General features: G+C 42.7%; 1 protein-coding gene across 1 annotated transcript in view; it reads right to left on the bottom strand.

Annotated features, from left to right (window-relative positions):
- Positions 1-7,229: 7,229 nt before the first annotated feature.
- The window catches only part of TTBK2 (tau tubulin kinase 2), a gene marked incomplete at both ends in the record, with an annotated part of 75,237 nt that continues 70,394 nt past the window's right edge, over positions 7,230-12,072 (bottom strand). Inside the window, one exon of the mRNA XM_080707478.1 lies at positions 7,230-7,692. Within this exon, the coding sequence (XP_080563604.1) occupies positions 7,230-7,692 (463 nt within the window). The remainder of the gene's footprint in view (positions 7,693-12,072) is intronic.

Raw genomic sequence — 12,072 nt, 5'->3', positions numbered from 1 at the left:
ATTTGGAAACAGGGTCTCTTAAGCCGGCACGGCTGGCTTCGAACCTGCGCGATCCTCCTGTCTCCGCCTCCCAAGCGGAGGGATTACAAGCGTGCGCCACCACGCCGGGCTTTTTAAAGACAATTTTGTTAGAAAAGAAACCATCTCATAGCCCTGAACCCTGGATTTCACCTGCAGAGACACTGAACACCTAGTTTCTGTTCAGCTCAGGGATGCTTTTTCTAGGTCACTTTTTTCATTTTCTTTTTTTTTGGTACTGCCTCCGGGCTGTACTCCCAGACCTTTTTATATAGTTTGAGCTGAGAGCCCCACTTAAGTAGCTGAGGCTGGCTTGGAACCTTTGAGATCCTCCTGTCTCAGCCTCCCTAGTACTGGGACTACAAGCGCCACCACGCCCAGCTCTAGGTCACTTTTTCTAGTGTACAGGATTTACAGTAACACTTCTGGCTTTCAGCTAATCTTGTAACCTCTAGTGCATTCAAAACTATTAAGAAGCTGGGCGTGGTGGCGCATGCATGTAATCCCAGCATTAGAGAGGCTGAGACAGGATCACAGTTTGTGGACAGCCTCAGCTACTCAGGCCCTTTGCAACTCAGTGAGACCCTGTTTCAAAATAAAGAATAAAAAATTGGGCAGAGGGTATAGCTCAGAGGTCAAATACCTCTGGGTTCCAACCCCAGACCCGCAAAAAAAAAAAAAAAAAAAAAAAAAAAATGCAAGTGGGGCATGATGGTACACACACTTGTAATCTCAGTACTTGGGAGGCTGAGACAGGAGGATCACAGTTCGCGGCCAGCCTCAGCAACTTAGTGAAGCCCTCCACAATTTATTGAGACCCTGTTTCAAAATAAAAGAAAATTGGGCTGGGGTGTAGCTCAGAGGTAGAATGCCCCTGGGTTCAATCCCCAATAACACACACACACACAGTTTTTTTTTTTTTTTTGGTGGTATTGGGGGTGGAACCCAGAGGCTTTCTACCTCCAAGCTATACTCCCAGACCTTTTTTATTTTTTATATTTGATTTGGAAACAGGGTCTCACTAAGTTGCTGAAAGCCTCACTAAGTAGCTGAGGCTGGCTTCGAACCCGTGCGATCCTCCTGTCTCAGCCTCCCAAGCGCGGGTATTACAAGCGTGCGCCACCACGCCCGGCTTATTTCCCACTTTTGAAATCCAAACCATCACACAAAGAGAACTAGAGTTTGCATGCGGAATGAATATTTTATTACTAGATTATAAAAATAAAATACAAAATAATTTTAAAACAGAACTTAAAACACTGTACAAAGCTTTCATATGATACAAATGGGAAAATTAAATAAATACTTACACTTTTATGTACAGATGGCCTATACAAAAGCACTCCATGCTTCTGCCAATACTCCATGTCCTTAGCTGCCTGAGCGAGCACAGGAAGGGAGCGGCTTGGAGGGGAGGACACAATGCAGTAGCTTTGCAGATATTCAAAGAGCAGCTTCTCAACTCATGAAGAGGAGAGAGGGACAGAAAAGTCGGATTACTAAAGTCATCTATTCTGACTCACTGGTCTTGTTCAGCAAGAGAACTCTGGTTTGGTGAACCTGATTTAACAGCTACCAATAGCTCATAAATTTCAAAATTTATCTCTAATTCAAAATATATGTTGCCTCTCCCTTTCTTAAAAGCTGGGAACTTGTAAGAAAATGGCCCAGTGAAATAGATGCTATTTTAGGAAAGAAGTCGGGGCAGAGGGACGAGAAGCTGTGTGTCAGGGAAAGTGCGGAAGGCTCGAGCTGGACCCTCTCTCCTCTCCAGTCCACCCAACCAATGCCGCTTCAAAGTCCCAAGTGGCCCAGCGCTACACTTCCTTTATTTTCCTATCTTTAAATTTCTGAAAGCTTTTTACCTTAGTAAACTAATTTTACTATTCAGTGCATAGTTTACATAAAAAATTTGTTGGAAAAAGTCCCAAAGCTTTCCCCTCTCTGGGTAGCTCCCCAAATAAATCGAAGTCAAGCTCTCAGCCTGTTATCCACTGTGTGTGAGTAAAGAGCACCCAGAGTCCAGGTCTGGGGAAGTGCTGGGAATCATTTTTTTAGGGATTTATTCTGTATATAAGAGGGAGGGAAAAAAGCATCACATGGGAAGGATCGTTTATAACCGCTGGGCTGACTCAGTGTTTTTAAATGGGCATGTGAACACTGAAGTGCGCAGTATGAAACAATATTAAAGGACTCAAAGGACGTAAACTTCCTATTCATTGTTAGTGTAAAATCGTCTCATCAGCAAATCCTAGAGTTTCATGGGCTCAACGACCTGCCGCACAGCCTGCTCTCCACTCAGAGCCCCTGGCCTGTTACGGCCGCCCATACTCCACCTGCCATTAAAGAGAAGGCAGGAACGGTTGGCTTTTACAGAGTAATGAAAAGTTTCACCTCTGTTACCTATCTCCTTAAGACCAAGAGCCTAGCAAAGTGTAAGGAAGTATTCAGAGCGTTACTGAGTTATTCAGTGTCTTGACGTAGTGTGGCATCTAAAGGTGATCCTGATCCTGTAATATATTGTAATTTTCAGATCCAAACTTGCTCAAGGGGAATGACTAAACATCAAGCTTACATATTTTAAAAGCAGGAGTAGAAAACTAGAACTGAATTAGAAAATGTCTTGAGAGTCATGTCCAGCCAGGGATTTCTCAGGGAGTATGGTGAGCAGCACCCAAATTCTTCTCGTAAGTGGATAGGGATCCTTGTCCAAAGTCCTGGATTTATCTAGGAACTACAGAAACTCTCCGTGTGCCTCCTGCAGTTATCCCTAGCAATGCTGGACAACAAATTGAGGGTTCCTGAGACTACCTGGGTTAAATTTCTTAGAATTTCAGAGGAATAGCCAAAATATGGAGGACACCCAATGGTTTAATGTGATGAGTTTTCACTCTACTTACGCATTCTCAAGGTAGCACTACTTTTTCTTGGGATATGGTAGTGGGATGTCCTGACAACCATCTGGGGTTTTACAGACAATACATCTCCTTTATGGTCTGAGGAATGCCTTCAGTTCCTTTCTTTAAGTTAAGGTCTAAATAGGGCCCTGTGGTTTCTGACCTGGGTATATATTGACATAAAGACTAACATAGTAATCACGTCTTTAATCCTATAATACTTTTTATATCAAATCATAGATACGTAGCTATTCTTCCAAAGTACTGTCTGAGAATCAAACTCAAGAAAGTTAAATGGTGACGTTGGTGTCAACCATTCTCTCTCAGTGACACAGGAGGTAACCATCTCTCTCCCATAAGCAAAGTCCCAACATACTGGTGTTAAACTCTACAAAACCAAAAATGGACAGAATTTAAGAGTTAATGCAAACAATTGTAAAGCATATGAACATGACAGAAGAAAGGATTAAGATATACCATGTTTTGATTGATAGAAAGGAATGACATAAGTTTTTAAATATGAAGAACTTTGATCTTCAAGACTAAATCTGGATTATCTACAAATAAATATATTTTCAAATAGCCAGAGTAAGATGTAATTTTTTTCTGAAGCCATTAAAATTCTAAATTCTGGATCCAGTTTCTCCTATCACCAATTCCTAATGTTATGTTAGGAACATAAAATTATCTGCTCTTGGGGGGCATCTGTTTTTAACTCAGAGCTGTTGAGTGTAGAAAAACTATGGTTTTTGACTTTGTGTGTTTGTCTTTATAAAACATGCACCAGTGTACACGTTTTCCTTGTAGAGTGGATGCAACCACAGAGCCATTAACATGGGACTCTGGTGCCCACTGAAGAACCTCAGGCTGCCAGAGAAGCGAGGGCAAGGCAGAAATACTGCAGACTAGAACACTGGTCAGTGAGCAGTGCTATGGGCAAAAGCAAATGAAGTCAGTCACGACTACTTCATGTCTCAGTGACCATTTTGCTACTTATTCAGGACTTGATTAACTTGGCAACTTTTACAAAAAACATTCACTTCAAAATATGCAACTTAAAAATCAGTGAATGCACCCGTGCCCCTGTCAGCAAGACCAGCCTGCCACCTCAGAGCTGAGAAAGACACAGCCTGCCTGCAGAAGGCTCAGTATTCAAAGGTGGCTTATAATCTACATCTTAGTGATAAACCTGATATGGCCAATTTTCTAATTTGTTCACTACCCATTAATGTTAAATGCCTTTAAGCTGTACAAGATTATCAGGCAGGACTTTAGAATTTCAACTAATTCAGACTCTGGAGATCTGGCAGCATAACTCCTAGGGGATACTCCCTAAAGAGATAAAGATCGTCTGCTCGACCCAAGTCATCCCAGGGGCTCACAGAGTGCACCAGGACTAAGTGAGCAGTCATTCTGTTGTAGGAGGAGGGATCAGAAGGTAATTTTAGCTCTGCCAGGTACTACTTTAATATACTCTGGGTTGACTTTAGTTAATGGCCATGTTCCTTGTCTTAAAATAACCAGACTGGCTTAAAATTACTTGGATGATCTGTGACTGAAATCTGAAACATGTTATCACTAAAAACCTCAAAAATAACAAAGAACTAAAAAACCCAAACCAAAACAAAAAACGAGTTCTTTGTATCATACTTTAAAATAAAAACAAAAATTCTTGTGCCAAAAGTGCTTACTGAGGGCTGCCAATTTCTGTTTTTGGCCCAAGACAGCAACATCTAAAAATACAATCTATGCTTTTAAATATAAAGTAAATCCCTGTATATAAGGACATTACTTATAAATGGACCTATGGATACATACACTGTAATCAATCTGTTTTCTTTTGAAAGAATCAGAGCAGAAACATCTTTGGTTAACTCATTCTTCTTCATGCAAAATAAAATATTCTCACTCAATAAGGCTGTTTATTTCTGGACCCTGATGAGTTTGTTAATGCCATTTTAAAAGATTGTTGGTAGATAAATGGAAGGAACAAAGAAAGAGAGGAAACATTTACTGTCTGTCATCCTGGTCAGTTCTGACTGTCAGGAGGGAAACACCAATAAGAACACACAGCTACAGCCTCAGCTTTCCTGAGGGTGCACTCGGCACATTTCTAACTGGTGGGTCCCCCAAAGGGTGATGTGAGAAGAGGCACAGAGGATGGCACGTTTGAGGAAATGTCTTAACAGTCAATCTACGTCAAAGCCCATTATTATAATCCCCAGCTACCCACTCTAACCTAAGGACAGCGCTATGTGCTACAAGCAGGTCTCAGTAATTTTTCGCCTAAGAAAATCTTTTTAAAGTGAAAATTAAATATTCCATCTTGGCTTGTTAAAGACCGCCTGCCCTTGCATTAGGGGAGGCAAGAGGAATCTGAGGTCTCACATGCCAGGGACGTATTTTCAGAAATGAAGACAGGCCCGGTGTGCTCGGGGCACACAGCAGAAAAGGACTGTCACCATCTGTGATCTTTCAGTGACAAGTGGAGGGTGAGAAAGAATGAGTTTATATAAGCATATGTCTTTCTAGATATTTATAAATATTTATATAATTTACCATGAAGACATGCGAAGTGTTATAGCAACTATTATACAATATATACAGAAAGATCAGGCTGTCCACATTACAGTTGCTCTAGATAAACATTAAATATGTCTTATCTACTGCATTCCTCCATAGTACTTGAAACTGTAGAGAAATTAAGAATTCATACTATGCTACATTTTTATGGGAGACCTTATATGCCTCAATATAAGGTTTTGAGTTTGCTTAAAAAGCTCAACACAGATAAAGAGAGCAAGGTAAGTTCAGTGCAGCTTCAGGGCAACTTTGATGCAGCATTATAATATGTTCACTTGGTGAGAAAATAAACTTCCTTTTTGTTTCCAAATTTAACTGCATTAGATTTGGCAGCAAACACAAGGTCAGAGAGAAAGCAGAGATGCTTGATTGACAGAAGGCAAATCCACAGCGAGCAGACCAGGTTACCTTACCATAATGAGGCTTTACAACACAAAGCTCCTACAGAGTCAAGAGCCCGTTTAAAAAGTCTGGTATACTTTTAATTTTACCTGATTCCTGTTAGCAGAAGATAATAGAACAATGTGATGCTCCTTACAATTTCATAAGTTGAGATTACATGGAATCAGACTAAGAAGCCAAACTACTGAACTAGAGCACAGAAGCAGGTAATAAAACATTGAATGGAAAATATTTAGCCTAAGTTTATTTCCCCAGATATTCATTCCTTACTGGCTAAATGTATAAAATACGAGGTTTGAAGATTACAAGCCTCAATAACATACCTAATGTCTCTCTATTGTTCTTTCTAAGTTTCTAAAAGCATAGAGTCACATTCCAAAGCATTGTGCTTCCCTTGTCCCATACTGGAGGTGGGCACTGAAGAGCTGTACCTAGAAGACTGAGGGAGCAGTCTTATCCAGGCCGTCCTCCTTCCAGGAGGAGAACACTGCAGGGTAAGAGGGTTCTTCTATCTGAAGGACTCACCCCCCTCTCTGGCTCTCTCCCTAAACACTGAAGCATGCGAGTAGCTCTGGTCAGACTTTTCTTTCCTTTCCTTTTCTCAGTTATTTGTCACAATAAAAATGTACTGGGTTAAGAACCACTGCTCCAGAGAAAAATATTAGGGTACCAAAAAAAAGGTATTTGGATTTGAAATTCTCAGCATGTGCTGCTAAACACCTATTGGAATGGCCTATTAAAATAAACGAGGAGACACTGGATCAGGTAAGAAACTCTTTTTGAAAATGTGGAAACCCAGAGGAGATGAAGAATGAGGAAAAATAAAGGCATGGCTTCTCAATGACTAAATAAACACACGAACCAAGTATACATCAGTAGTGGCTCCCTGGTAACAGGGTTCTTATATACTCTAATATTTGAGTAATAACTCTCCAAGGTTTAGAAGTTTTGAATGAAAATATCAAACACTTTTGCTATAATAATCTTTGAGGCTTAAAAAAATTAAATGAAGCCCCATAAAATTCTACCTCCTCAACTCTTTTGTTTCAGAAGTGGCTAGAAAGTGAGAGCTCGTTTAATGCTTCTTCCCCCCTTGGATTTTCTGTATTGCCCTTCCTATACAAAAGGAACTGATTCCTGATCCACTTGCTACCTGCCTTAGGTGAACCTTTACCATATGTTTATGTCTTCTTATAAATAACTGATCATGTTACTTTCTTTTGCAAGAGAAGCCCAACACTGATTTTTTAAAATAGACAGGACAGGGACACACATGCATCAGGTTTAGGAGGAAGACCTCACGCCTTTCCCAGAGACGCAGCCCGGCTCCTATCTGCTGAGTTTGCTGGCCGGCTGGCTCTTCCCTGGGGGGGTCTTGGCACTGGCTGAGTGGTGGTGGAGGCCGCCGGCTCCTTTTGGGCCATTCTTGCTGGGCTTGCAGTGTTCCTGTTGGCAGGACCTTCTGGAGGAGGATGATCCTGAGTGGCTGGGAGGCGACTTGCTTCTCCCCAGGTGTGGGGATGAACTCCTCTGGTCATGGTGGGGCCTTCCAGCCCTAGATGGCGAGGAACTGGATGTGCGAGGCAAGGATGAGCTTCGAGGAGAGGCACTGGGACTCCTGCGGGGGACAACTGGACTCTTGGGTGGTGTTTTGGGATTGTGAGGCGATCCTGGGCTCTTGCACTGAGTAGTGCTCCGGGGCTTCTGAGATCCGTTTTGAAGAATTTGGGCCAGGCGGGAGAAAAGGTCTGAGTCAGAGTTACTACTCCCTAGGACTTTGTATCTGCGTAACCTTAATACAACAGAGAAGAATTATTTTCATTTTAATCCATTTCAATTGTGCTTAAAAGTTACAATGTCCCAAAGCATAATGTGTACCATGTAAGTCAAAATCAGAAAATATACTAACAGGATACAGATGTACTCTTTGACATACTAATTGTATGATCCTGTTCAAATTAACCACTCCTACGTTTCATATAGAGATGCTATGTTTCAGTTAGATAAAGAATGTTTCTTAAAGAGCCTCCTCCCTACCCCCGCAGTACTATGGATTGAGCCCAGGGGCATTCCCCCTCTGAGCTCCACTCCTAGCCCTGTTTTTTAATTATTTTGAAGCAGGGTCTCCTAAGGTTGTGAAAGGCCTAAGTAGCGGAGGCTGGCCACAAACCAGCGATCCTCCTGCTCAGCCTCCCAAGTACTGGGATTACAAGCGTGTGCCTCCACTCCGGCCAGCTCATTTATTAATGTTCAGGTTGATACAGTTATGCCCTGAGGGTTGTAATTTCAGCAGTGGATACATCCATCTAAAGGACTGCTGTGGGTGGCGGCTGAGATGGCGGGGCATGCTGGATGGACAAGCTGTAGCCTCGGGGATCCTATGTGGCTCCTCTCCCTGGCTCTCTTCCACCCAGCCTCCTTCCAGCCTTGTGCCCTCCTTCTCTCTTGCTTCTCCCACTGCCAGGCCCTAGATCCGTGGCCCCAGCCTCGCGTGGACTGAACCAGGAGCAAAGGAGTCTCCATCCTCTAAGTTACCCGATGCCGACTATCCCATGGTGTCGTGGAGCCGGCCTAGTGCGGTGGTAACCAAGTACTTAGATGAATGTCTGTCATGCAGAAGCACTTAGCTGACAGTAACGCCCATCCTCTTATTCCATATTTGTCCTTTAAATTTTAGGATAAATTAACATTCTGTCTCTAGCATGTCAGCACATGAGGACAGAGTAATCTACATTCTGTAAGGTTGCTAAAATAGGAATTCTATAAACATTAAATATGAAATCGTAAGTCTTCAATATGAACTACTCTCATCAACAGCAAGAGCTACAGCTAAAATAATATTTCACGCCGGGCCTGGTGGGCACGCTTGTCATCCCAGCACTCGGGAGGCTGAGCAAGAGGATCCGAGTTCACAGACAGCCTCAGCTACTTAGTGAGGCCCTCCGCAACTCAGTGAGACCCTGTTTCAACATAAAGACTAAAACATAGGGCTGGGGGTGCAGCTCGGAGGTTGAGGTAGAATGCCTGCGTTCCCTCCCCAGACCCCCACACACAATATCTATACATGTCTATCTATCTCACCGTCATTTGATCACTGGTCTCTCCACACCTCAGCCTCTGTCCCTGCCAATGCTGACGAGGCGAGAGACGGGTGGGAGAGGACTGACTGCCAGGTGTGTGGGCCTCACCACTCGCAGTCTAGAGTGCTCACTGAACAGCAAAGTCATCTTTGTCCTAAATGTCTTTCTGGTTTGGCCTAAAAATTAAAGTGAAAGTCGGGTGTGGTGGTATACACCTACATCATCCCAGGACCTGGCAGGCTGAGACAGGAAGATTCAGGTTAAAGGCCAGCTTCAGCAACTTAGGGACATCCTATTTCAACATAAAAAATTGGGGGCTGGGGCAGTAGGTTGAAGGTAGTAGAAGCCTCTGGGTTGGCTCTCTAATACTTTTCCCCCGCCCCCCAAAAAGGGTCAAAGTAGTATAAATATAAAGGCATTTTATAAACCATAAAGCACTCTACAAGAGTATTTTAGTGACAATACTAAATACTGTAGTGATAAGAGCCTTTAGGCATCTCCAGTGATAAAGGCATGGTAATTAAAAGTGTACAGAAAAGGAGTAGGTAAAGGAAAAGAACATTCAATCTAAAATATCCCCATTTTTCTTTTTGCAGTACTGGGAATGGAACCCAGGGGCATTCTACCTCTGAGCTACACCCTCAACCCCGGTTTTTAAAATTTTGAAACAGGGTCTCACTGAGTTGCAAAGGGCCTCAAAAGTAGCTGAGGCTGTCCTCAAACCACGATCCTTCTGTCTCAGCCTCCCGAATGCTGGGATTACAAGCATGTGCCACCACGCCCGGCTTATTTTTTATTCTTTTTTTGAAACAGGTTCTCACTAAGTAGCAGAGTGCCTTAATAAATAGCAGAGGCTGGCCACAAACCTATGATCCTCCTGTCTCAGTCTCCCAAGTACTGGGATTACAAGCATGTGCCACCCATTCCTGGCTCTAGATAAATTCTTTATAACAACCATCTTAAAGATGTTCAAAAAGAAAAGTTGGACACGGCAGCGCATACTTGTAATCCCAATACTTGGAAGGCTAAGGCAGGAGGATCACAGATTTGAGTACAGCCTCAGCAAGTAGTGAGACCTAGTGAGACCCTGTTTCAAAATAAAAATTTAAAAAAGAGCTGGGGGTATAGCCCAGAGGTAGAATGTCCCTGGGTTCAACCCTCATCACTCCAATAAGTAAATACATAAATAAGTAAACAAATAAATAAACAGGCAGGCAGAGATGGTGGCACATGCCTGTAATCTCAGTACTTGGGAGACTGAGAAAGGAGGACTGCAGGTTCAAGTACAGCCTTAGCAACTTGGCTAGACTCTCAGCAACCTAGTGAGACCCTGTTTCAAAACAATAAATAAAGCTGGGCATGGGAGTGCATGCTTGTAATCCCAGTACTTGGGAGGCTAAGACAGAATGATCACAAGTTCATGGCCAGCCTCCGCAATATAGTGAGGCTGTCTATAATTTAGCAAGACCCTGTTTCAAAATACAAACAAAAAAAAACCCCATCAAAAACAAACAAACAAAAAAAAAACACAAAAAAAAAACAATAAAGAAAAGGCTGTAGCTCAGAGGTAGAAAGTCCTTGGGTTCAATCCAAGTACCATATAAAATGAAAGATTAAAAAAAACAGTAAAATAGGACTATAGATATACTTAGAGGTAGAATGCCCCTGGGTTTAATTCCCAGTACCATAAAGAAAAAAAAGAAAATCCTGTATCCAGCAAAGGTGCACTTCAAAAGTGAGGGAGAAGGCAGGCATTGGTGGCACATGCTTGTAATCCCAGCATTCGGGAGGCTGAGACAGGAGGATCACGGTTCACGGACAGCCTCATCTACCTAGTGAGGCCCTTTGCAACTCAGTGAGACTCTGTTTCAAAATAAGGAATAAAAAATAGGGCAGGGGTGTAGCTCAGAGGTAGAATGCCCCTGGGTTCCATCCCCAGTGCTGCCAAAAAAAAAAAAGGGGGGGGGGAGAAATGAAACTCTTAGCTAAAAGCCGACTCAGGCTGGCAGTGTGTATCAGGGACAGAGGACATGCTTATCACACACAAGGCCATAGACAAACTCAGAGGAGCTCACTGTCACCCACCAGACTTGTGTTCAAGAAATGCTAACAGGACACTGTGGGGTCAAATGAAAACACAGTAGACAGACACTCAAAGTCATGTGAGGAAAGAAAGAGCTTAGGAAAGGGAAATCATGAGCAAATATCAAAGTCAGCATCATCGTAACAACAGTTTCTTACTCTTTTTTGTTTTCTGCATGATTTTAAGAGACTATTTTTTATTAAAAAATTAACTATTAGTCTAAATTATTCTTGTTTGTAATTCCACATCTAGATAACTTAAGAAATTAATGTATTTTTTAAATTATAAGCTTATATGTTTGACACACATTAGACAAACAGGAACGAAGGAAAATCGTGTGTGTGTGTGTGTGTGTGTGTGTGTGTGTGTGTGTGTGTTACTGGGGGTAGAACCCAGGGGCTTTTCTACCTCCGGGCTCTACTCCCAGCCCTATTCTATACTTTATTTGGAAACAGGGTCTCACCAAGTTGCTGAGAGCCTCACTTAGTAGCTGAGGCTGACCTTGAGCCACGGTCCTCCCGTCTCGGCCTCCCAAGCGCGGGGCTTACCAGTGGCCCACTGCCCAGCTGGACACTAAGTAACACCATTTACAAAAACACAAACTGTATGATTCTACTTACGCGAGGTATTTATAGTCATTAAAGTAACAGAAATATTAGGCCGGGCATGGTGGCGCACGCTTGTAATCCCCGCGCTTGGGAGGCAGAGACAGGAGGATCGCGCAGGTTCGAAGCTAGCCCCGCGCGCTGGCTTAGGAGACCCTGTTTCCAAATAAAAATGCAAAAATAGGTCTGGGAGTGTAGCCCGGAGGTAGAAGGGCTTCCAGGAACCCCAGTACCATCAAAAAAAATAAAAAATAAAAAAAAAAGTTTATTAGATTGGTGGTTGTCTTGGAATGGGGAGAGGGTAATGGGAAGCTCGTTTCCGTTTTATATGATGAAGAGTTCTGAAGCATGATAGTGATAGTCACACAACAAAGTGAACACGCTTAACAACACTCAACATCACA

This window comes from Muscardinus avellanarius (genome assembly GCF_963383645.1).
Source record: "Muscardinus avellanarius genome assembly, chromosome: 12".
Lineage (NCBI taxonomy): Eukaryota > Metazoa > Chordata > Mammalia > Rodentia > Gliridae > Muscardinus > Muscardinus avellanarius.
This window is presented reverse-complemented; position numbering and strand designations above follow the sequence as displayed.